Here is a 27,192-nt window from a genome sequence, read left to right as displayed (position 1 = left end):
TAATCTATAAATGGCTTGCATATATTATTGCAAACTAATGAAAAATACATTCAATTTTGTTTATTTAAGAATGGCGTAAAATCCAATTTGGCCGTTTTCAGTATTTGAGCCAACATTTTGGCTTCTTGACAGGTCTCCTGCTCGATTGGCTGCTGTTTTTTGACGGTTCGATTGGCGGCACATACCTATCCGCTTTTCTCTTATTCAGGCCTCTAATGTTGCCCAAAGTGCTATTTTCTCAAATGTCGACATGCCAGTCCGACCTACACGGTTAGAAAAAAGTACCTAATTTTAGGTACTTTTTTTCTCTTGCATCTCCCTCCCTCTTTCCTTTGTTGTCATAAAATGAAGAGCAAAACCACTCAACAAGGGCATTAAAGTGTGGGAACCCAACGTTGAGTAATCTCATGTTTACAAAAGTTGAGTGAAATTTACCTAACTTTTGCTTAGTTTCTATTTAAAATTAAGTATATTTTACTTAATATTATGTGAATTTTACTTAATGAATCGCCTGCTTTGAGCGTGCTTACAGCGGCACATTAGGAGTTAACTTCCTGAAATCAGTATGGCGAAAGGCATCTAAGATTCGATTTCTCAAAATTAAGCACCTTCATCAAAAAAATATTTGGTAGGCGTAGTAGCGGACACCTTCCTACGTAACCGGTACCAAATAGTTTTTCATGAAACGTTTCTAATTTTGAGAAAATCCGCGTTAGATGTCTTTCGCCATACAAATTTCTGGTGGTTAACTCTTGCTGACTATTTTGCGCATATACTATAGCGCCTGGATGTGACAGCGGCGGGTAGAAAATCAGCCACTGCCAATAATTCATTTCAAGAAAAAATAACTTAATTTTGGGTTCCCACACTGAACCCCCGATTTGAGTGAAAAGTACCTAATATTAGGTACTTTTTTCTAACCGTGTAGGAAATCTCTGAGTGGGGAATTATGTCGATTTTTCAGGGAAAATTATTGACCATTGCACGAGTCAAAATCTCCATATAAAAAAAATTGTAAACATTGCCCTCATGAGAAGTCACTCCCATTTAAACACGGGTAAAAAAAATGTAAACATTGCCCTCATATGGTGTCCGATGACGTCATGGTGCAATCGTTAATACGCAATGAGAATAGATAGAAGGTGAGGAAGAAGACCAAATGCAACTGTATTAGTGGATGATAGAGAATGTAAACAGCAAATGGTGACGTACATATTTGCACGGCTTCTTATGGGAGCTCGTTCGAATGCAGTAGTGAAAGTTTTTTCGCCATACACGAAAGGCACGCACACATTAAATGGATTTCCATACCTTAGTATTCATTTTCATTGGTTAATACGTGCTAGTCACGTGATACACACATTAAGATTAGATACCTCAAAGTTTACAAAACGAACAGTGGCGATGTGGTGCGCAAGGCCAAGTATTAGATATCCCTGTCTCTTTCCTGATAATCTACCTCCGCATTTTTTTTTGCTCTTCTTGTTTTATTCTGACATTTTGAAATATGTTTCCAGTTGCTACGTTCAATTTGTGTTGACAAGCCACACGCTAATCTGAAATAACTCAGTCGCTGGGTCGTTTGTACCCGGATTTTTCTGATATTAGCAGTTGTCAAAATATGGGTATGAGTGTATGAGTGACGATACCCTTACCCATATTAGAGTAACCACGGTTTTGCTGAATCTGGGTCACTTTGACATAATTCTGGGTAGATCCAGGTTAGCGTGCAGGCTATTGTACCTAAGCATTCCGCGCGCACAATTAGCATAGCATAACATAGTAACGGTGTACTTCGTAGATTGGACACTAATGATACTCATGTTTTTCTTTTGAAATCCTTATGCAGATTGCTATCAGAAATCAAAATGGGTGTGGTCCTTGATTTCAATCTAGGATAAAAATCACAAAAGCATGAGGATTACTACTCCTGGCCACGCCCGTCTTCACCGTAACTTGGGAGGGGAAGGAAATGATGGTGTAGTACTTACTTCTAGATTGCTTTGAGAATAGGTCGTATGTGCAAAAGAGAGTCTCTCTTTGCTTGCACTCTCTTTCGCTAATAGATAAGCTAATTTTGCATATTTTGCTACATTTTCACTTCAGCACGATAGACTAAGCTATTGTCTTTAGATATCTGCTAAGAAATCCGAAGTGAACTTTAGTATAGTTCTATAATAATCGAAAGAGAATGAAAGTCAAGAGAGCCTCTCTTTTGCACATACGACCCAGAGTCTATTATATATAGAGTTACGCAAAGAGTGAAGCCAAATCTACCTATTGAACTGTCAAACCGTCTACCTATCGAGCAAAGTAAACAAATGCTAGTTGGTAAGGCGGAAGTATTGTTATCGCCTAATGATTATTATGGCGAATTAAAACGCATGAACTGAAATGTATTAGATTTGTTCTAGAAACAGCTTCAAAAAACTTCAATACACCCCCCCAATAAAGTAGCAACAAGAAACTCACGTGTTTGCACTCTGTGGGTGACTTGGTTATCAAATTAAAAGGCTTTAACAGTGAACACTCCCGTGAAGTCACTTTAAGGGTTGAACAAAAATGAAAGTTGCAAACAGAATAACAAGAAGATCATTCAGAATAAGTGTAAGAAGATCCTCTTTGCGCAACTCTATATAATAGACTCTGATACGACCTATTCTCAAAGCAATCTAGACTTAACGAGAGGCCCCCGACTCAGCGATACTCTCATAAGTACCACGGAGTTGGATATTGGGGAAGGTATTCGTTGGGTCGGGATTTGCCTGTAGCTGACAATGTGACCGTGGTAGATCTTACACCGTAACACTCCACGCAAAGGTGTCTACCCAGCGTTACGGGGTACATTCCGCGCGCACAATTAGGAACAGAAAGTAAATTTTGTGCCATATTATGCGCAACATAAAATGATATCTATAAGATAGAGATTACCAGGCCTGGTAGCGGGTCACTTTTTAGTGACTTGGTCACTATTCTGAGTCTAGTCACTAAAAAGCCACTATTTGCATCCAAAAGTCACTAAAGTCACTATTTTTCAGAAAATGGTCACAAAAGTCACTATTTTTGCACTGCCTATTGTAAAAAATAAAATAAAAATAAAAATCATTTGTACCTATACTATTGTTATCAACCAAATCAAATGTGAGTCTGGTTGCAATATATAAAATTTGAGAAATATGCACCAAAAAAGTTCCAAGTGTATTGTGAGGTTCGTGAGCTGTGAAACCGTGAGGTTGTTTCCGATTAATATCGAATATCGACTATGATCTTTTTCTTCACGAATGGAATTTGTTGCGAAACGTTGACCTCGAGTATAGAGTACCGAATTGAGGAGTATTGGAACTAGGACCACGTCTGTTGGTGAGCGCTTTTACCCCCCGGTGACAAAGATAGTGTACAGCCTCAGTTTCATCACATGACAATGATGTTTGATGTTTCTCAACGTTAGGAAGAGCAATGAGCGATAAGGGCGTCGAAGACAAAAAATAGGTACATTATGATTGTTAAATTCGTTCATGATTGTTAAAGGTCTGTCTCGTTTGGAGAATTAATCTTAAAATAAACTTAAAAGTGACATTTGAATAATTACCAAATAACCCTGCTCGAAGATTACTTTCGACAGATATCGAATCATTTTTCATCGATTTTCTATTGAAATTGCTGGGTAGCACCACCCGGGTATTTTTTTTATTTTCGAACTGTCACTTTCAAGTTTAATTCTCCAAACGAGACAGACCTTAAATCCGTCCTACAATCCTTCGGGAAAAGTCTCGAAAAAAAAATGTTGAGCAAGTTATGTCAGAAGTAATTCTGTCCCAAGCCCAAGCTAGATGGCGTTTTGACCGTGCGTAAAAATTTTTGCTAACATTTTTGCTAACGAGGGTGTTCATTCTTACTATAATTTAGGCCCCCTAACTCCGGTAAGATTTGTAATTAGATGGACTTAGAATTAGATCGCCTTGAAAAAGGATCATAATGTAATTTAAAACTTTGTTTTTGAAATTATTTTAGAAATATCAATTTTTTATAAAAAAGATTCTGTTGATTTCAATTAGCAATTAGGAATACCCAAAAAACTAGTGTGGAGGTGAATGAATTAGTCGGTTTTTTTAATCTTAAATAAAACAACAAACGAATTAGATTTAAAAGATTTTTTTTGTCTTCAGATTATTTAGTCACCCATTTTTATGAACTTTAATACTAAAGTCTGCCATTTAGGCTATATTTTATTAGAATTTCTGGATTTCTAATAGAAGACCATGAATCTATTAGATTTTCAAAATTTTCCTCAGAATACCACGTCGAGTCCAAAATATCAAAAATTGTATTTATATTTGTTATTAAACCATAGTTTAATAACAGGTAAAATCGTATTTTTTTAATTTCTCTATTTATATAAATTATTTTATATTTTTCAGGCAAACCGCACCAAGCGGAATTTTAACTGACTTGTATTATGTCCAAAAAAAACGGAAATCAATTTATCCTAATTCATACGACAATTTGTTTGGATGAGTTCGTGTTGGCTCTTGTTTCGGACGGCTGAACTATCGCGCGATTTGCCGAAATTTTGTGTTTTGCATTGCGCGGCCGGTAGTAAAGTTAATTAGTTCAGTGCGTGTTGGCTCTTGTTTCGGACGGCTGAACGATCGCGCGATTTGCCGAAATTTTCTGTTTTGCATTGCGCGGCCGGTAGTAAAGTTAATTAGTTCAGTGCGTGTTGGCTCTTGTTTCGGACGGCCGAACGATCGCGCGATTTGCCGAAATTTTGTGTTTTGCATTGCGCGGCCGGTAGTAAAGTTAATTATTTCAGTGCGTGTTGGCTCTTGTTTCGGACGGCTGAACTATCGCGCGATTTGCCGAAATTTTGTGTTTTGCATTGCGCGGCCGGTAGTAAAGTTAATTAGTTCAGTGCGTGTTGGCTCTTGCTTCGGACGGCCGAACGATCGCGCGATTTGCCGAAATTTTGTGATTTGCATTGCGCGGCCGGTAGTAAAGTTAATTAGTTCAGTGCGTGTTGGCTCTTGTTTCGGACGGCCGTACGATCGCGCGATTGGCCGAAATTTTGAGATTTGCATTGCGCGGCCGGTAATAAAGTTAAATAGTTCAGTGCGTGTTGGCTCTTGTTTCGAGTCAGCAAAGTTTAGTTTTGCTTTGTGCGGGTGAGTAAATAAATCAGAAAGTGAAAGTTTGTTTCTTATCCGGTCGTGTTTCTCCAGTAAGCGGATCGGCCGGTCGTCGAAGTTTAGTTTTGCTTTGTGCGGAAGGCAAAACGATCGGCCGGTCGCCGTAATTTTGCTCTGATTTGCGCGGGTGAGTAAATGAATCAGAAAGTGAAAGTTTGTTTCTTGTCCGGTCGTGTTTCTCCAGTCAGCGGATCGGCCGGTCGTCGAAGTTTAGTTTTGCTTTGTGCGGAAGGCAAAACGATCGGCCGGTCGTCATAATTTTGTTCTGCTTTGCGCGGGTGAGTGAATAAATCAGAAAGTGAAAGTTTCAGACAACGAGAGTGTTATTTCCCATCCCATAGATCGCATCACTTACCGAAGTGAATCCAGATAAATTATCCTTTGTAACTAAAACGATATCCTATCCCAAGACAATCGTGGAGATGCAGAGGTGTTCTCGGTCTCTAGTAGCAACGAGAGTCGGACTAACAATCCTCCCCTTCCTATATGACCGTAAGGACGTGGCCGGCGCCGTTATTGACTTTAGATATTTGAGCTCCCGAAACGTGTACATTGAGAATGGGTAGCTAGTCCCAAGCCCCATTTATTGTGTTCTCTGTACAATTTCGCAAGTTCTAGTCAATCACGGAGTAGCAACTACGAATTGTGCGGTCATAATGCTCATGCTCATGCTCATGCTCATTCATACGACAATTTGTTTGGATCTCTGTGTAATTACAGCTGGCCTGGCAATAACGGAGTAGCAACCGTGGGCGGTCAATCATGCTCATGCTCATGATCATACGATAATTTGTTGAAGGATATCCACAGTTAGGAGGCTGAGTGATATCCGATACTATTTGTGATCAATTAGATTTGCTATCCGGAAGTTTGGGCAGAAAATGGGTATTTTTTGGTGGCGCTTGGTGTTATTTGGCAGAACCTCGAAAATGGTCCTACCAAAGATTTATTAGCTTACGAGTCCAAATAGTGCACCGTCTAAAAATCAATAAGATCATTTTTTATCACTAATATTGCTGTTATACAGAAAACTTCGAGCTCATATTAAACAACAAATGTTGAAATTATCAACACAATTTTGTGTAATAAATAACTAGTAATTCACTACCCGTTCCCGTGAAACCGGGTAGAAACCTTGTCGTGGTGTGTTACTTAATTTGATGCCTCAATATGATACCATGGCCACATTGCTCTTGGCGTCTTGGTTTCATCATCTCCCTCCTTATGGTGAAGATTAGCGTGGTCAGTAGCAGTAATATTGTAATAGCATTCTAGATAAGGATTTCAAAAATAAAACCCTAGTTTGCAATCTACAAATTATATCATAACAATGCTAATGCAACTTGTAGTCACAGCATGTAGCTTGTGTTGTAGCTCTAACCTCGGTTTAAAACTCTAAAGTCACTATTTGGTCAATATTTCTGCATTTGATAGTAACTATTTGGTCACTTTTTCTGCAATTTCTTGCAATCACTTTTTCGTCATCGTTGGTCACTAAAGTCACTATTTTGAACGGCATTCATCGCTACCAGCCCTGGATTACACTCTGAAAGCCGATTTTCATCATATTAAAGCAACAAATGATCCGGTGTTGAACTAGAATTAAAAAAACACCTAAATAAATAAAAAAATGGAGGCCATTTTTTGACATTTTCGATTTTACCGATTTTGTTTGTTTCCCGTTATCAACGCTAATTTATTGCTTTATTATGTGCCCATGACAACAATAAATTCCCAACTTTTTGATGATATGTAAGTAAATATAATAACAGCAAAGAGAATTTGTGTTAGTGTCAAAGTGCGCAGAATTAGGAGCCGCGCAGAGTAAGGCTCACGGTGTGTATCTTCATGGGGATATTTAAAAAAACTCAAAGGTGCAGCCCATTCAGGTTGTACGCAAAGGTGACGTTGAACTACGTAGCTGTATATGTATGTGATTTACATGTTTTCGACTTTTCTGTGTGATGAGACCAAAGCAAGCCTTTTTCAAGCCCAGGGTGAATCGCTTCTTTTGTTGTTTTCCCGGGGCTCATGAGGTTGAGTGAGCATTACGAACCCTGGTGATGTAGATAATTTTTGGACCATCATTTGAAAAGGGAAATTAAAACAAACTGAAAATAGAATTTTCAAATAATCGAGACAACAACACTCTCAAGCGTTCACATATCCAAATTATCAAATGATAAAAACTTGCTAGAGAGTAAGAATCGTTCGATAATTGTATCTCGATTCGAAACAATGGTAAATGCTACTTTTGAACTTATTTTCGTATATAACACCTAAACACAATGCCAAACATCCGATTGAACTTCATTGTTGACATTAAATTGGTATTAGTTAGGTTTAGGTTTACATTAAAATGATAATTTCGTGTTTATTACCAATCGTTTCCAAAATTTGAAAAATTATCGCCGTTGACAACTCCTACCTTTCACACCTGAGAAGTTATCAAATAAAAATTCCAATAATTATCGTTTGAGAATGATTAAGCACAACTCTGACTGATAAAGCCTCTCCACGTTAAATCTCTGAAATCAATCTTCCAGTACGAACTTTTAAAAAATTCAAAAACCACTGACACTATCCAATTTTATAACAGTTGAATCTCTACACTACATGGTATGCTTTGAGCATGTTTGGCTCTCGTCCAAATTGATAAAATGGCGACAAATCACATGGACATTATCTGTGTCCGAAATTCTATACGTGGAAAACCTTTAGTGTACCGCTGCAACCATCAGCAATGTTAACTGGAACAGAGACTAAGCACCCGCCACACTCTCGCGCCAACGTTCAAAGCAGCAACATCGGAAAGTGGAAAGCTGGTCTTGTTTTAGCTTGTTCGCGTCCACGCGGTTTTGAGCGAAAAAAAGTTTTACATTTTCTCGATTGAAAGTGAAGGTTATTCTCATGTGTAAATAGTCATAGTTTAAGTTCGATTCTACTTTTATTTTTTAAGGTTCCATTAATTTTATCTAATCTTTGAATTCGAAAATCCAAAAAATATATTACTATCAGCTAGAATAGGTTAGGTTAAGATTTTATGAAAGTGGTGTAAATATAGGTTAAGTTTCAGTGCATGAGTGCGGATGAAAACGAATTCCAGGGGTAAGAGCATCGGGATGTGGTAAACCGGAACTCATCCCCAGGTAAGTCTGGAATAAATGAAGGCATAAGACATGGGGTACGAAGGAAGCTAGAAGAAATTATTGAAACTCAGAAGGCCAAAACGTACAAGATAGATAAGGGTAAGGAGATGACACAAAAAAAAGAAAACGCAGCAGGTAAAATGACAGACAAAATGAATGTTGACTTGACAGACGAGACTGACACAGGCAATACTAACAACAACGGACAAGACAAAAGGAAAAATCAAAAGAAAGAGGTAAACACGAACAAAAATTCAACAAGGAATGACTGGACCAAAAATACGACACACACAGTTTTCTTCATCGAAAGGGAAAGCCAAGATGTCAAACCGGTTCATACAATGGAAATCGCAAAAATACTACACAACATCGGCATCAAAAACTATAAAGAACTGAAATTTGCTGGACAAGGACGGTACCGAATAACATTCAATCGACCGAGAGAGGCAGAAGACTTGCTTAATTCCAAGCTTCTGTCGGAGGAGTTTAAATACAAGGTGTATGTACCCAACATGCTGAAGGAATCGATAGGGATTATTAGGAATGTCCCCCCATCGCTCACCGAAACCGAGATTCTAAACAACATCCAAACAGGAGGAAAGAAGAAGATCATCAAAGTGGAACGGATCAACAGGATGAAGGACCAAATCCTAATACCAACATACACAGTGAAAGTCTACGTAACAGGACAGGAACTTCCAGAAAACGTCTCGATCTATGGTGTTCCAGCGATTGTTGAAGCGTACATCTTTCCCATTAAGATGTGCAACAAATGTTGGAGGTATGGACACAGACAAAAAGCTTGCAAAAGTAGGAATGAACGATGCGAAAACTGCGGACAAGAACATGGCGGTCAGGATTGTTCCAACCCCACCAGCTGTATTCACTGCAAACAAATGCACAAAGTAACAGACAGAAATTGCCCGGAAAGAATACGTCAGGACAAAATTCGTTACGTCATGGCGAACGAAAGACTGACTTTCATGGAAGCAGCGAACAAGTTTCCAAAACCGAATCAAGTACAAAACAGACTGGACTCACTAACAGATTTTCCACCGATCATAACGAACGATCACAATACACGACCAAAAACAAGACTACAAACTTCTCAATCAGACAATAGACCAGCAAGACAGGTTTCTAGAACACGAAATAGGTCTGGCAGCCAAAACAAACATCCACAAGAAACACAGGTAGACGTTCCCTCTATCCTCAACAAAATTACAGCTATTCAAAAACCATCCTCAAACACGCAGAAAAATCCAGAAATAGTAAGGACACAATTGACTCAGACATTTTGTTAATAAACATAAGTGACCAAATCAAATCGATCATAGAAGCGGAAGTAATGACAGTCAATTCTAATCCCACCCAATCAAAAACTTCATGGGGAGTTTCAGGAATCTAAAGTTTGTACAACACAATATAACCAGTATTCGCCCATTAGATACCCGTAAATCTCTTAAAAACTTCCTTAATGTAAACAAAATAGACATTGCACTCTTACAAGAAATTTGGATCAAATCAAACGAAGAATGTAAAATCCCCGGATTCAATTTTGTTAAACAATGTAGGCAGAATGGATACGGAGGAGTCGGTATTTTAGTTCGAAATGAAATTACATTCAAAGAAGTTGCATTGCCAGATCTAAGCCCATTAGAAACAATAGCAATTAAAACACTAAATACTGAATACACTATACTAATTATTTCAATTTACATCCCTCCACCTCCAATCAGAAATCAAAACATAAAAGATCCTTTAAAAAAAATAATAGACATAATCGACCAACTAAAACTTCCAACAATTTTTGCAGGTGATTTCAATGCCCATAGTCGTACTTGGAATCCTAACCAAAGTAATTGCCCTAGAGGAGAACTACTTGAACACCTTTTAGAAAACACTAATCTCATTAACATGAATGATGGTTCCCCAACATTAATAAAATCCCCCAACACCTCCCCATCAACCATAGACTTAACTTTTGCTACGTCTGACATAGCACATAGAATAGAATGGACCATACACTCCGATGAAATAATGAGCAATCACAGAATTATAACTTTCGAAATACTTAACACAGCCAAAAATTTTAATTACAAAATCGAATGCATCAATAAAACAAAAGCTATAGAAATGATAAACCAGATAGACGTAGACACTATTATAGACCAACATGACATTCTTCCAGCAATAAAAGAAAAAATAGAAAAAAATAAATATCATAGAAATAGTAACAGAACTCCAAAATCATGGTGGAATAAAGAAATTGCTGAACAACTAGAATTAAAAAATAATCTGCTAATCCAATACTTTAGAAACCTAACACAAGAAAATTTAATACAATTTAAAAAAGCCAAAGCGAAACTAAAACAACTAATAAGGAAAGCCTCAAGAAATGATTGGAATAAATTAATTGACTCAATAAATCCAGATATGGGATGCAAAGAACTATGGAACATTGTTAAAAGAATAGGAGGCGGATACACATCCAAAAATAATATTCACTTACTAAATGATAAAACAATAGCATTAAAATTTATTGATATTAACTTCCCAGAAATAGAAAATGAAATCACTCATACAACAAACACAGCTGAATCAATTCCAAACATTTCCCTTTCAGATTTAATTAAAACTATACATTCTAAAAAAGATTCATCTGCCCCAGGAAACGATGGTCTTTCCTTCCAGATTCTTAAAAAATTAAATCCACCAATCCTTATTAAAATAGTTGATATGTTAAATTTAGTATTAAGAACAGGAGACATACCTAATGATTGGAGAGAGATAAAATAGTTCCTATACTAAAGCATAACAAGGACCCTCTAAAGCAGAATCTTATCGACCAATTTCGTTATTAAGCGTTTTACTAAAACTTCTCAATTTTACAGTTAAAAACACTTATCAAATTTTTAAATAGAGAAAATCTTTTGCCACCCTATTCCTTTGGATTTAAACAAAAATATCAGCAGTTAACTGTGTAAATACTCTTGTCTCACACATTAAACAAGCTAAAAGAGAAAATGAAATAGTATTAGCAACTTTTCTAGATTTAACAAAAGCGTTCGACAATGTAAATATTGAAAAATTGATAGAAATTCTAAATGACATAAACACACCCCAGAAATAAGCAATTGGATTTATCAATATCTAAAAAAGAGGAAAATAATTTTAAAACTAGCAAACGGTACAGAGATAATTAGAACAACTAACAAAGGATTGCCTCAAGGCTGTCCATTGTCCCCCATTGTATTGAACATTTATACCATGCAACTACATACATTAGCTAGACAAGAAAGAATATTTTTCTAATTCGCAGATGATTTTACAGCAGTTATCATAGCCAAAACAATAGCAGAAGCAGTAGATAAAATGAACAACTTTTTAAATCATACAGTAAACGCATTGAATGAACTAGGAATGATAATAAACTCAGAAAAATGTGCCACAGTGATATTCACAAATAAATTCCACCCCATAACCAGTATCACTATACAAAACACTCAAATAGAAGTAAACCCTTTCCACAAATTCCTTGGAATTTTCATAGACCATAGATTAAATTTCAATAAGCAAGTTGAAAACAGCGTCACAAAAGCTAGAAGAAAGATAAACATACTGAAAATGATAACAAAGAAAAAAAATGGAGCCCACCCTGAAACAGCACTTAAAATTGCTAAAACAATTGTACAACCCCATTTAGATTACGGTCTAACACTTTCAGCAGGAACATCCAAAACCTCTTTTACTAAATTAGAAACTGTCCACCACCTTTACATAAGAACGTCAATGCGATACTTGAAATCAACCCCGAACCATGTAATTCTAGCTGAAACAGGAGAACTACCCCTAAAAGATAGAGCAGAATATTTAGCTATCAAGGAAATAACCAAAAATTTTTATCACAATAATAGCCCCATAGTACCCTTCCTTATTGAATCTATCCATACTGAAGAAATACACAAACATAGTTCTTATTTAGAAACAATAGCAAATATAAATAACTTCCATTTACTACAATTAGCAAAACCCATTTTCACTTTGCCAGCCAAAAACTTAATAGTCAATACAGAAATCAAAAACTTAACTAAAAAGAATCTAACAAATAACGTACAAAAACAAATGGTAATAGAGTTAATTAAGACAAGCTACCCAGATAAATATCTTATTTATACAGATGGATCAAAATCACAAGATAGAACAGGCTACGGGATCTATGACAGTCAAGAAAAAATCTCTTATAGTGGTAGGCTTAGGACACAGTTCACGATCATGAATGCGGAGCTTGCAGCAATTCTAAAAGCAATTGAATACATTTCTCAAAGTAACATTCAATCTCCAGTAATATTAACAGACTCGAAAAGTGCCACAAAATTACTAAAAAACGTTGAAGCAGGTGAAAATTATTTAGTCAATGAAATAATACATAAAGCACTATTATACGACAAACAGATTATTCTACAATGGATACCGGGACACATAGGATTATTAGGAAATGATAGGGCAGACTTGGCTGCTAAATTAGGTGCTAGTAAAACGAATATAGAGGATTTAAAGTTGACAAAAGGTGACTTACTATTAAACATTAAAAAAGAAACCTACTGCATTTGGGATCAAAAATACAAAACAATATCATTAGATAAAGGAAAACAACACTTTTTAATAATGTCTACAGTAATTCAAAAACCATGGTTCGATAATATTAATTTATCAACAGATCTAACAGTAATTATATCCAGAATTAGAGCAGGACATACAGCTACAAAAGATAGACTATACAACTGGAATCTAATTAGCTCAGACAGGTGCGACGAATGCAATGAAACCGAAACCTTGACACATATTCTTCACCACTGCCCTAAATTCCAAACAATTAGACTGAAATATCCAATATTACAACAAATAGATGATATTACTCCTATTCTAGCTGAAAACAAACCAGAAAAAATTAAACAGATTGCCGAATTCTTAAGAGAAACTAAAATTAGTGTTTGAAACTAGCTAATCCGCGAAATTTTGATAAACAAACTTAAACCGTGACATTACATTTGACACTACCCGACACTGAAATGAGAGTACTGTCAAACTTCAATATTCCCGTTTCGTTTTCATAAATGACATGCGATGTTGTCACCCGCAAAACAAGACTTGGCTGAAATGGACCGATAGGTCTGCGCCAAAAGAGAGAAAGAAAGAAAGAAAGAAAGCACCCGCCGTCCCGTTACGCTGGGATATGGATACTCTGAATTAGTGCGTAACGGTGTAAATCCGGTCATATCGCCAGGCTTGGTTAAACACTGAAACTGGCAATATGACGTCCCTAACCCCGAATCCCAAGGTGTCAGGCGACCCGTGCCGAGGGGATGAATGGCCTGGGGGGTGAAACAATTAGCCAGGCAGTTAACGGAGCCTGTAATGCTGGTTAGACACCTTTTTACGTGGTGCATTATGGAGAAAGATCTACCACACTGTGCTCTAGTTCTTACTATTCTTGTTAATACTTATGAGTGATGGTCGGAAGAGTATGGAACGACTATAATCTGCTTTTAGATGACCCACCTTTTGCCACTTTTGCATGGAGTCAATGGAGTAAATTATAAAAACGTAACTCAATCTTAGGCCACTTTTAAAGCCGATGACATGAATCTCAAAGCTCCAGAGCGCTGATTAATTAGGAAAGAAGCGGATACGAATTTGGTGGATCTGCTGAACCCTCTGACTGATTAGAGTTCTGTGTGAAGGTGAGATTCAGAAATGCCAAACGCAATGAAATCAGATCTCTATACAAAAACGAATCCGGAACTCATAAGAAGACGCAAAAATATGTTTGAACTGCAGTACCGATGCATGGTCAAAATCAGTATTATCCCACTTATTGTTGAGCCGAAACTGATTGAGGGGCGCGCCTTTGAGAGTTGGTATAAGCCTTTTCTGGAAGGGTATAAAAAGCGGTACCTTAATCTAAAGAGGCCTTACATTAAGCTTAAGAAAATATATGAATTAAAAACGACTACTTCATTTCTTCTCAATAGAAATGGAGCAGAAAGACATGCACTAAACAAATGACACGGGTATACTACAAAAGTTCAATGAAATGAACGCAGTGGTTCATCCCGAACAAAAAAAAGCACCCGCCACTAAGTTAGTCTAAAGCCCCGGTGGCTCGTTACAGAAAAGCCCATCGTGAAAGCTGGGCTTTCAACGGCGTTTGGTGGTCATCCTATGGAGTAAATCAGAGCAGACGCTTCACGTGAGTTGCGTCGGACTATGCGTTTACTCCGGTAGACACCTAGGAATCAGCAAAAATGAGCAGAAGTTTCACAGAACGCATCCACTGCAGCAGCGAAGAAGATTCCGAGCCCCTCTACTGACATCAATAGATGTAAGCGAGAAGTTGTCGTCAAACGCCCCCAAGCTTTCGAGAGAAAACGCTCGTGTAAGTTAGCAGAAACAAACTGCACCAGCTAAAAGTCTTTTTTTTTTTTTTTTTTTTTTTTTTTTTAACTAATTTTATTTGCTAATTATCTAATACATGCATTTATCTCTTAGACTAGGTGTTCCGTGTTTTCTTAACACTATCATCCTTATTTGCTATGTTACACTTTTAGATATTATTAATACATTTCAATTGCCTCTGGCAGTTACGATATTTCCTCTGGTTGAATTAAACCATGTAGGAATTACAATGTTTTCTACTTAAACTAAACTTAACCTAATTTATACTAAGGGTACAGGAGCTAATCGTTGCAATAGAAGATTGCAACGATTTTTATCTAAAATTGAAATTATTTTGTTGGACATTTGTTGCAATGTCTCAATATTAGAAATTCTATGAAGTTCATTGGTACTATACCACGGAGGTAACTTCAGAATCATTTTCAAAATTTTATTTTGAATCCTCTGAAGTGCCTTCTTTCTGGTATTGCAGCAACTAGTCCATATTGGCACAGCATACAACATGGCTGGTCTAAAATTTGTTTGTAAATCAAAAGTTTGTTCTTAAGACAAAGTTTTGATTTTCTGTTTATAAGTGGATATAGACACTTAATATATTTGTTACATTTGGCTTGAAGGCCTTCAATGTGATTTTTAAAAGTTAATTTTTGATCTAGCAGAAGTCCTAAATATTTAGCTTCGCTAGACCAATTAATTGGAACACCATTCATAGTGACAATATGTCTGCTAGAAGGTTTCAAATAAGAAGCTCTCGGCTTATGTGGGAAAATTATAAGCTGAGTTTTGGAAGCATTCGGGGAAATTTTCCATTTTTGCAAGTAAGTGGAGAAAATATCCAAACTTTTTGCAATCTACTACAAATGACACGAAGGCTTCGCCCTTTGGCTGCAAACAAAGATTTTTGACACCCTGGTGGTAAATCAGGTAAGTCAGAAGTAAACATGTTATACAATATGGGCCCCAGTATGCTGCCTTGGGGAACACCAGCTCTAACAGGTAATCTATCAGATTTAGAATTCTGATAGTTTACCTGCAGTGAGCGATCTGATAAATAATTTTGGATCAGTTTAATAATGTACAGAGGAAAATTAAAATTCATCAATTTTACAATCAAACCTTCATGCCAAACACTATCAAATGCTTTCTCTATATCAAGAAGAGCAACTCCAGTCGAATATCCTTCAGATTTGTTGAGCCGAATTAAGTTCGTAACTCTTAATAACTGATGAGTGGTTGAATGCCCATGGCGAAAACCAAATTGCTCATCAGCAAAAATAGAATTGTCATTAATATGAACCATCATTCTATTTAAAATAATCTTTTCAAACAGTTTGCTTATTGAAGAAAGCAAACTGATTGGGCGATAACTAGAAGCCTCAGCTGGATTTTTGTCCGGCTTCAAAATTGGAACAACTTTGGCGTTTTTCCATTTATCTGGGAAGTATGCCAATTGAAAACATTTGTTAAATAAATTAACCAAAAAGGATAAAGAGCTCTCAGGAAGTTTTTGATAAGTATGTAGAAAATACCATCATCACCCAGGGCTTTCATATTTTTAAATTTTCTAGTAATAGATCTCACTTCATCCAAATTAGTTCCCAACGAAGGGTCAAAACATTATCTTGGTTGAGAATGTCTTCGAAGCTTCGTGTAACCTGATCCTCAATTGGACTAGTGAGACCTAGACTAAAATTATGGGCACTCTCGAACTGCTGAGCAAGTTTTTGAGCCTTTTCGCCATTTGTTAATAAAATTTTATTTCCCTCTTTAAGCGCTGGAATTGGCTTTTGAGGTTTTTAAGAATTTTCGTTAATTTCAAAAGGGTTTCGAACTGGGATCCAACTTCGAGACATTATTCTCAAAGTTGGTATTTCTCAGAATAGCGAAACGTTTTTAATTTCATTTTGCAAATCTCGCCAAATAACTTTTAAAGTAGGATCGCGAGTTCTTTGGTATTGCCTTCGCCTCACATTTTAAGACGGATCAGTAGCTGAAGATCGTCGTCAATAATAATGGAGTTGAATTTAATTTCACATTTAGGAATTGCAATGCCTCTGGCTTCGACAATTAAATTTGTCAAAGATACGAGAGCATTATCAATATCACTTTTGGTATCGAGAGGAATATCAACATCAAAATTCCTATCGATATACGTTTTATAGAATCCCAATCAGCTCTATGATAATTAAAAGTAGAGCTGATTGGATTATAAATGGCTTCTTGTGAGATTTCAAATGTCACAGGAAGGTGATCAGATTCAAAGTCAGCATGAGTTACCAATTGGCCACACAGCTGACTTGAATCCGTTAAAACTAAATCAATTGTAGAAGGATTTCGACTGGAAGAAAAACAAGTTGGTCCGTTGGGATATTGAATAGTATAATATCCCGCAGAACAATCTTCAAATAAAATTTTACCATTGGAATTGCTTTGAGCATTATTCCATGAACGGTGTTTGGCATTGAAGTCACCAATTACGAAGAATTTAGATTTGTTGCGAGTCAGAATTTGAAGATCAGCTTTCAACAAATTCTTTTGCTGCCCATTGCATTGAAATGGCAAGTAAGCTGCAATGAAGGAAAATTTTCCAAAATTTGTTTCAACAGAAACTCCCAAGGTTTCAAAAACTTTGGTTTTGAATGAAGAAAATAATTTATGTTTGATACGTCTATTGATGACAATGGCGACCCCACCACAGGCGCTGTCAAGACGATCATTTCTGTAGACAAAATAATTTGGATCTCTTTTAATGGAGAGTCCTGGTTTTAAATAGGTTTCTGTTATAATGGCAATATGCACATTATGAACTGTTAGGAAGTTGAATAATTCATCTTCCTTACCCTTTAGAGAGCGGGCATTCCAATTTAGAACTTTCACACAATTATTTGGATCCATTGACACGGAGTCCGATAACAATTTTTGTGTGTACTTTATACCAACCTGAACAGCTTCTGGAATGGTATTTGCTTTGAACATTGCATCAATCATGTGATGCAATTGTTCAGTTAAAAATCAAAATCGGAAGCAGTCATGCTACCTGAATCGGCAACATGACCATTATTTCCCGTTGGGACATGGGTATAAACCTCATTTTGAGAAGAGAAATTTTGTCTACCAGCAGCGATGTTTGCATACGTAGGTACATTCGAAAAATTGGAATTTACTGAAGTGCTTGCTACCCGTTGACGAGCGGCAAAATTTGTTTGTGAATTGTGGTGGGTATGAATTGCTCGACCGGTAACTGGTTTCGAAATTTGAGCGTTTGAAAAATTTCTACCCGTCGAATCTGGGATCCGATTGGAATTTCCGTCATCAATTTTGCACGGGAATTCAAAACTTTTTGCGTGAAGGGCATTCCCAGAAATTGGATTTATGATTACCCCCACAATTTGCACACTTAAATTTATTGAATCTTCTCTCACAGGACAAGCGTCCTTGGCGTGAGAGGTTCCACCACAAATCATGCATTTAGCATCCATGTGGCAATGTTTGGTTCCGTGACCCCACTTTTGGCACTTACGGCACTGAGTGGGATTTTGGAAATTTCCCCCAGGCCTGCGGAAATGTTCCCATGTAACACGGACATGGGACATAATACAGGCCTTTTCCAAACTTTTCATATTATTTAGTTCACTTTTGTTAAAATGAACTAAATAAAATTCTTGAGAAATGCCCTTTGGGAAGTACCAGAGTGGGATTTCTTTTTCATCTTAATTACTTGGACTGGTGAAAATCCAAGTAATTCAGAAATTTCAATTTTAATCTCATCCAGTGATTTGTCATCACTGGGCAGACCTTTCAAGACGACTTTGAACAATCGCTCAGTTTTGTCGTCGTATGTGAAGAATTTATGGCGCTTCTCAGTTAAATACTGGAGAAGACGTTTGCGATCGTCAAAGGATCCCGGCAAAACGCGGCAGTCACCCTTCCTAGCTATCTGAAATGAAACCTTGATCCCCCGAAGGTTACTCAAGATTTCATTCCGAAAGCCAGAAAACTCGGCAACAGATACCACAATTGGCGGAATCCGTTGTTTCTTCGCATGAATCGAATCACCTGGGCTAGAGGTAGATTCGATTTCCTCAAATTCGTTATTAATCAAATCGAACTGATTGCTCAGTTCGATGGGAGAAGAAATAATGTCAACGTTAGATTTAGAAGGAATATCTGAAGTCTCCAGCTTCCTTCTATTTTTTCCGCGCTTGGGCAGGACGGTCTTGAAACCTTGTTTCTTTGAAGGAAGTGGAGAATTCAGAGACTCCCCCTTCCTCTTGTTTTTATTAATACTCATTGCTGAGCGTGGAGACGTGACCTTCTTAGAGGTTTTTTCCCAGAACGGTGTCCCTGCAGGATTACCACCGCTTGTCGGAATTTTACTTCCGCAAACGGGTCCAACGTAAAACGAAGGCACGGGTCCTTGCAAAGATCGTAACGGGATCAGTGGGTAGAAATAGCGCTAAGAAGCACCGTTGAAATTAAAATAGCTTCGGGTAGTATTAAAAACTTCCTTCCGCAAAGAGAAAGAACCGCACAGCACGAAAGCACGATGCGGTCTGAGCTAAAAGTCTTGAAAGTTGCATTAATTTGACGTCTTTGCTGGCTTGAAGTTTCCAGTTAGCCTTGCAAACAAAGGGGCAGAATCCAGAAATTGCGAGACAGATTCTTGATCCGATCTAGGATGTTTTAGAGTGGGAAACATTCTCGACACTCTGGGCATAGTGTATCCATTGACTTTATCACATAGGGGAAAGTGGGGCAAGATGGCCATCTTAAGCAGTAACCCTTCTAAAATAGTGACACTCCTTCAAATTCTGCTGATTTGTCCACCTTTATGATGACCCGTCTTTGACATAAGTATCAATAAACACTGATTAATAACGTTTCAGTATCTTATAAACTGGTTTTAAAAAAGGTGTTTTTATGATGCCTATATTTACCATATGGGGTAATATGACCACCCCCTCGGGGCAAGACGAGCATGGCCCAAAAACTATATCAAAAGTGTGCTAAATTTATTTAGAATAGGGGACACGTTTCTTGCACTTCTACGGATTATGTTCAAATGATGCTTCGTTTAAAAATGTCGTATTTCATGTTGATTTCTTGACAACTGGCACTACGACAATATCAGAATTTGCCTAAAGCTAATTTTTACTGTTAAAACCATATCCTTTGTTTTAAATCATCTCTGATTCACGCAGAAACTTTTTTGATCATTTTTTAAATGCATTTTAGGGTTAGGCGACTCATAATCCTGGAGATAACCTTGTTCCTATACAGTTGGCAATACCGCCCCAGGCCGACGTATATCCAAAGATTTATATCCTATCGAACCTGATTACTGTGAATCTTCTCAAATTATTATTGTATATAGGCTATAGTTATATAAAAGCTTCGGTAAATATCAATTTGTCCTGGAAAATGAGTAATTTAGGCTTCAATTGTTAAATTATGTAACTAGAAAATTATAAGAAAATTCTAATTTCAACTAAACCTTCTTCAAATGAATATTACAAGAACAAGTTAGGTTGTCAAAGTGAATTTTTCAGTTGTATAGCCCTTTTACATTATTGTGAACCATCAATTGTAATAATAATGTGAATATAATGCTTACTTAAGGCATAATTAACGTTGGCTGTCTTGCCCCATATGGCCATCTTACCCCACTTTCCCCTACTCATGCAAAGCTTTCCATTTATAACTAAGGGAATGCTAATAGATTACTAAGTTGAAAAGCAAGCCAAGTTACAGTTGGAATGTAGTGCTATGGAAGAAAAAGCCTGCGAATTGCGATATACGAACGAGATTGACTTTTTCACCGAAACGGAATGCTTAACTGTTAGCAAGTTTTCAATAGTTAATATTACCATACATAAATATTGTAATACACTGAAGTCGGTTTTTCCGCGGAGGATATGGGCCGCGTAAATTAAAACAACGTGAAAAACCGCGAAAATCCCAAAATATGTCTGAATGAACCACGGAAATCCCAAAATTCGAGTGAAAAAAATCGTATAAAAAGCGATTCCAGTAAAAATAACCGCGTAAAAAGCGACTTCAGTGTACATCGGGTATAAAGCGTTGACTCTTCCTTGATCGAATGGTCCAAGAAAATTGAAAATCCACCGAGAAACGGCTGAGATATTAACAGTCAAAGTCTCTCGTCATATTTTCGTGACGTTTTTCGATTTTTTGCAATCGTAAAGTGTACCCCAATATAGAAAAGACAGACGTAGTTCTACGTCAAAAAAGCCAAGTTTTTTTGCAATTATGTATACTACAACATCCGCCATTACGCATTTTTGTCCCAGGTACCCTCATAGACCATCAAAGGTACCTACAAAAATAAAACCTTTGTGCAAATGTCTCCAGTTTGAGAGAGGCCAGTTGTTTAAACAAAATTCTTGTGAGATCCAAGGATTTCCAAGTTGGCAAAATTTACAAGCCAAATAAAGATAATGAATAAGCGTTAGAGCACTTATATGATACGCATTTCCCTGGACGTGTCGACATATAATCATCGGATGTTCTTGATGTCTTTTCATGTAGAAACGGGTCTTGGGCTCAAGCTCGTAGAAACATGTTGCGGATCAAGCAATCGTTGGTCACTAAGGTTGACTACCAGTTGTTTATACCAACTAATAACTACGGACTATTTTTTTTCATTCCAATTCAAACCTTTAATCATAACACAAGTTTATAATAAAGAGCTGTTCCAAGTTACAGAAGTTTGGTCTTTTCTTGACTGCAAAGTTCTACGGACGTCAATAGGTTATGGGCGACAGCAAGAAAGAAGTGGCCGTTCACGGAATCCCTCAGTTCTCTGGAACTGGCTACGATACCTGGAAGTTTCGTGTTCAAGTGTATCTCGAAGCCTCGAAGCTGTGGGACGCTGTGGTGAAGGATGTTCCAGCAGCGGCTGATGAAGCTGTGAAGTTCAGGGAAATGGACTGTAAGGCGAAATCCCTGCTGGTGAACTTGGTGTCGGACGAGTTCTTGGGATGTATCTGAGAAAAGAATACGACCAAAGAAATGTTGAAGGTTCTTGAAGATACGTTTGCCAAGAAATCGGCCGGAAAGCAAACGGTAATTAGGAAGCAGGTGATGAAGACCCGGTTGCTTAGCGATAAATCGAAGCGTTTGGATCGATTGCATTGTTATGAAGAAAAACCTACTGCATTTGTTGGAGATCAATGCCGGAAACATGGAAGCGAGAAGTTTAACGGAAAATGCCATGGCTGTGGAAAGCGTAGTCACATGAAGAAGGATTGTAGGAATAAGCCCAAAGCCAACGCAGCGAACGAATCAAGGTCAGCCGTGTTCATGGCAGACAGTGCGATAAAACAGAAGAGCTGCGGTGAAAAGCTCGAGTTTCTGCTGGACTCCGGGGCCAGCGATCATATGGTTAATGCGAAGCACCATCTTTCAATCGTAGAAACCTTGAAGCAACCAGTGTACATCGACCTAGTTAAGAATGGCGAATCCCTAGTGGCTAAGGAAGCAGGAGTCATCCGTGGAATGAGCAATTATGGCGTACTGATGCACGCGAAGGATGTACCATACGTTCCAACTCTCAGGGACAACCTCATGTCGGTGAAGAAGTTAACCAAGGCTGGTGTTGAAGTTGTCTTTAACAACAAGATGGTGATGCCAAAGATGAACGGTAGGACTATTGCAACGGCGCATCTACGAGGAAACCTTTACGTTCTTAATATAGCGGTACAACGAGCTAATACTAGCTTGGCTGAAGTGGAGTGAAGAGGGTGTTGCGGATCAAGCAATCGTTGGTCACTAAGGGTGACTACCAGTTGTTTATACCAACTAATAACTACGGACTATTTTTTCATTCCAATTCAAACCGTTAATCCTAACACACGTTTATAATAAAGAGCTGTTCCAAGTTACAGAAGTTTGGTCTTTTCTTGACTGTAAAGTTCTACGGACGTCAATAAAACATAACTACTAAATCGATTTAATGGGCACTTGACAGTTTTGCTACTTACAATTCTCAATGAGAGGGTGGAATTTACCCCGTTCTACTTCAGAGAAGTTTTGAGCACATCAAACATGCATAACATAGCCGTTATGTTAAGAAAAATAAAAATGAAATGAAATGAAATTTGACTCACGCTTAAATTGAATCGTGGATAAGACTTGGGTATTTGAGTTTTCCCAACACTGGAAACCAGATCGGAAATCTTTCATAATAATTACATCATGCATCAACCCAGGATATATTTCGGCTATTTCAAAGCATGGAGGGCTTTGTGCAATTCTCTACAAGGGTCCGGAAATCCTGGTCAACAACAAAGCTTGGAAAAACTGCCTGAAACATTATCTGACAAAATGATGCCAGAGATTTACAGGAACGACTGTAAATCTGCGGACAATATGGTGGTCTAGCCACGATGTAATGAATGGCAAAGCACTTCTTATTCTTCATAAACCTATAGGAATGAAAAACATAAGAGTTTAACTATTTGTAAATTTTTACTCAAAATAATTCGTAAAGTGCGATTATCGCGAGCTAAATAAAAAAAATCCGTTATTTTCGCGATAAAATTTGAACGAACTCGACGGGTAAATCCCAGAAATCCTGTAATAAGTACGTCTATCGGCTAATCGCTGCACTAGAAATTGGTAGAACACCGCGCCTTCTACCGAACGGAAGGGAAAAACACCGTAAACAAGCCCTATTATTCCTGAAATCAGCAGAATACTGAATGTTTACGTTTGCAACTTTCGCCCTTTTGAAACAACGATCTCGATATGTTCCAAACTTTCACTTTCATCGTATGGATAACCCCAAGCAGGAGCACCAATTGGGAAGACAGTCTACTTGCGCTTGAAAACGTTTTCCGTCAAAAGAAAATTCATGTTCACTACTTACACAATCTCTTTTGTAGCCATCGGTCTAGTTGTTTCACTGCACTGATTCAAGAGGAACAAACTGCACGCAAATCTGCGCGAAATTAAAGGAAATTTTGTACTGAAAATTGATATTTTATTTAGCAACGATAACTCAGTTACAGCAACAACTGCTTCATCGTCATTTCGCGAAAATTTGAGGGTTCTTCTTCTTCTTTCTATACGTGTTTTGAAAGGCGCAAGATAAAAATGGAAGGTTCTACTGTTAACGTCGTTACCAAATCATTGGTAGCATACACGCATAGCCAGAAACACCCGACACGGAGATTTCACATTCTTCTTTGGTTGACAAAAACATTTTTTAGTTTTCTTAACCTATATATATATAATTAACATGACGGATCATACATTGCAGAGTTTTGATATAGTTACTTTTTTGAAATATGAACTATTACAGTTCAGATAAACTTTTATCCAATATATTACATATCATGGTGTGTGAAACCAAAATATGTTTCACGTTTTTATTATTTATCGTGATGTCTGTTTTCGCCTGTTTGGCAACACTCCATGTTTTGACAGCTGTTTGACATTTCACACATCGGAAAAAATTTTCATCATCCGCGCAGCGAATGTGAGTTTTGTGGAAATCAGCCGAAACGATTGTTGTGTAATAAATCCGGTAGAATATGCTACTTGGCCGCTTCGGGATAAAGATAGAAAACGAATGAACCGCGTTGTCCAGTAGCTAGTGAACGGGATCCAAAAAGTGCAGAAATAATGGCCTACCGCTTACTAACCTCGGCTCGAAAGCTAGAATCGACATTGGCAGGGCTCGGTCGACAACATCGTACCGTCAACACGACCGATTGCGACCAGGTTAGAAAATTTAATTCCTTATAATTAATTTGTTATTGATTATTGAACAATAGTCTGCTGGTATTCAATTTTCATCAGATCAAGCAAATGAATGTGCGACTCATTCTCTGTTGCAGATTATCCGTAGTCTGAGTTATCTTCAATCGAGTAAAAACAAAGTTTGGAACGAATTCCTACACAGGATTCAACTGTTCTGTGAGAAACCCCCGAAAGGTTTCGAAAAATATTACAAACCAGGAGGTGCCAGGAAAGGCGCTTCCGCCGAAGAAGTATCCAAGGGTGCAAAGCCAGAACCTTCGAATCCTTCGAAAAGTGCAGCAGGGTCACAGCAGCAGCAACAACCTCCGAAAAATGACTGGAATTTGGGTATGTTTGGACCTCAGCCAGCTAGAGGCAAAAGTGGTGGCGGTGGAACAGGGGGCGGCGGAGGCAGCGGGCGTCCTATTGGCGGTGAGGGTGGCGACAAGGAGAAAATGATGGTCTTTGGAGCGCTAGCCGGAGTGGCACTAATATCTGCCATTGCGTATTTTGAGATGGGATATAAAGAAATTGCTTGGAAGGAGTTTGTCAATAAGTAAATAATATTGTATTCTACATTTCTGTAGATTTAACATATTTCAATTAATGTTTAGCTACCTTGCTCGAGGAATCGTGGATAAATTGGAGGTCGTCAATAAAAAGTGGGTTCGTGTTCGATTAACAGCAGGCAACACCTCGGACTCGGTGGGTCATCAGTATTCACATTCATTTTTTAGATTGCGTTCTTTATGTTTTCGTTCATTTCAGGGCACACTCTGGTTCAACATTGGCAGCGTGGATTCCTTTGAACGCAACCTAGAGAATGCACAAACGGACATGAACATTGAACCGGTTAATTTTGTCCCGGTAATCTATCGTAGTGAAATCGAAGCCGCTAGTCTTACCGGCCTCTTACCAACGCTGTTAATCATTGGTTTCCTGATCTATATGATGCGAAGATCGTCGGAAATGATGGGCGGCCGTGGTGGACGTAAGGGTGGTGGCCTTTTCGGTGGAGTCATGCAGTCTACGGCAAAATTGATCAATGCAAACGAAATCACTGTTGGTTTTAAGTGAGTACAAGTCTTTTTTTGTTTTGAGAACCTAAAGTTAGGTTTGTTTATGATAAAAATATTCAGCTGGGTGTCCAATTAGCCAGTGTGGTGAACCTTGGCGAGGGTCATTGAAAATATTTGGCCAAGACTCTCGAATTCATCGAATTCCCCTTTGAAGTAATTCAAATGTTTTTATTTTTGTTAAGAAATATGAATACTAGCTGGAACATCAACATTAAAGAAGAGTTGCTTAGATATGGCAATAGTACAAGTACATATATTTCGATCCTACATTTAATATTTAATTCATCTTTTGTTCTGATTCCAGAGACGTAGCTGGTTGCGAAGAGGCTAAAATAGAAATTATGGAGTTTGTCAATTTCTTAAAGAACCCCCAACAGTATATTGATTTGGGAGCAAAGATCCCGAAAGGCGCCATGCTGACCGGACCACCGGGCACCGGTAAAACTCTCCTTGCTAAGGCGACGGCCGGAGAAGCCAATGTTCCTTTCATTACCGTGTCAGGGTCGGAGTTCTTAGAAATGTTCGTCGGAGTTGGTCCTTCCCGTGTGCGTGACATGTTTGCTATGGCCCGGAAGCACGCGCCCTGTATATTGTTCATCGATGAAATCGATGCTGTTGGACGAAAACGTGGCGGAAAAAGCTTCGGCGGTCACTCGGAGCAGGAGAACACTTTGAACCAATTGCTCGTCGAGATGGACGGGTTCAATACTACCACCAACGTCGTTGTTTTGGCTGCTACCAATCGAGTTGACATCCTGGATAAGGCACTGCTACGTCCCGGACGCTTCGATAGACAAATTTTCGTACCAGCACCGGACATCAAAGGTCGTGCCAGTATTTTCAAAGTGCATTTGGGTCCACTGAAGACTGACTTGAACAAAATGGATTTGGCGAGAAAAATGGCTGCACTCACACCTGGTTTCACTGGAGCTGACATTGCCAACGTTTGCAATGAAGCTGCTTTAATTGCCGCTCGTGACTTGAACGAGTCTATTAATTTGAAACACTTTGAACAAGCAATAGAGCGTGTTATTGCAGGAATGGAAAAGAAGACAAACGTCCTGTCACCGGATGAGAAACGCACGGTTGCATACCATGAAGCTGGCCACGCCGTATCCGGTTGGTTCCTAGAGCATTCCGATCCTCTGCTCAAAGTTTCAATTATTCCTCGCGGAAAAGGGCTTGGTTACGCACAGTACTTACCGAAGGACCAATATCTGCTGACCACCGAACAACTATTCGATCGCATGTGCATGACCCTTGGTGGCCGAGTTTCGGAGGAAATTTTCTTCAACAGGATTACCACTGGTGCTCAGGATGACCTTAAGAAGATCACCGATAGTGCTTATGCCCAGGTATTTTTCATATCATACGATATAGTTCGTAGCCTTAATAGGCTATAATGTTTTGCCTCATTTCTCGGATTATAAAATATTGTTGTTTATTTGCTGTTCGGGGTTGTTCAACAATTTATTGAACTCAAGTTTGGGCTAATCCCCGCAGACATTAATTGAATTCAATTGGCTTTTCTCGGTGACTTTTAATTAAAAAAAA

General features: G+C 38.1%; 2 protein-coding genes across 5 annotated transcripts in view; one reads left to right on the top strand and one right to left on the bottom strand.

The window, feature by feature from the left end:
• Positions 1–23,875, bottom strand: part of LOC134202930 (serine/threonine-protein kinase PRP4 homolog) — a 57,297-nt gene extending 33,422 nt beyond the window's left edge. For all 4 annotated transcript variants that reach the window (XR_009977381.1, XR_009977380.1, XM_062677934.1 and 1 more), the window contains exon 1: positions 23,685–23,875. Coding sequence is in view for 2 of the 4 variants with exons in the window: in XM_062677934.1 (XP_062533918.1) it covers positions 23,685–23,704 (20 nt within the window). In the remaining 2 variants the exon portion in view is untranslated. The remainder of the gene's footprint in view (positions 1–23,684) is intronic.
• Positions 23,876–24,250: 375 nt separating this feature from the next.
• Positions 24,251–27,056, top strand: LOC134202928 (AFG3-like protein 2). Its single transcript, XM_062677933.1, has 5 exons — positions 24,251–24,541; positions 24,658–25,115; positions 25,174–25,264; positions 25,328–25,632; positions 25,943–27,056. Exons 1-5 carry the CDS (start codon positions 24,443–24,445, stop codon positions 27,039–27,041), a joined length of 2,052 nt encoding a protein of 683 aa, XP_062533917.1. The 5' UTR covers positions 24,251–24,442; the 3' UTR covers positions 27,042–27,056.
• Positions 27,057–27,192: the final 136 nt, after the last annotated feature.

This window comes from Armigeres subalbatus, unplaced genomic scaffold (assembly GCF_024139115.2).
Source record: "Armigeres subalbatus isolate Guangzhou_Male unplaced genomic scaffold, GZ_Asu_2 Contig1528, whole genome shotgun sequence".
NCBI lineage: Eukaryota > Metazoa > Arthropoda > Insecta > Diptera > Culicidae > Armigeres > Armigeres subalbatus.
The sequence above is the reverse complement of the archived record's forward strand: the minus strand, read 5'-3'. Positions and strand labels throughout refer to the sequence as shown.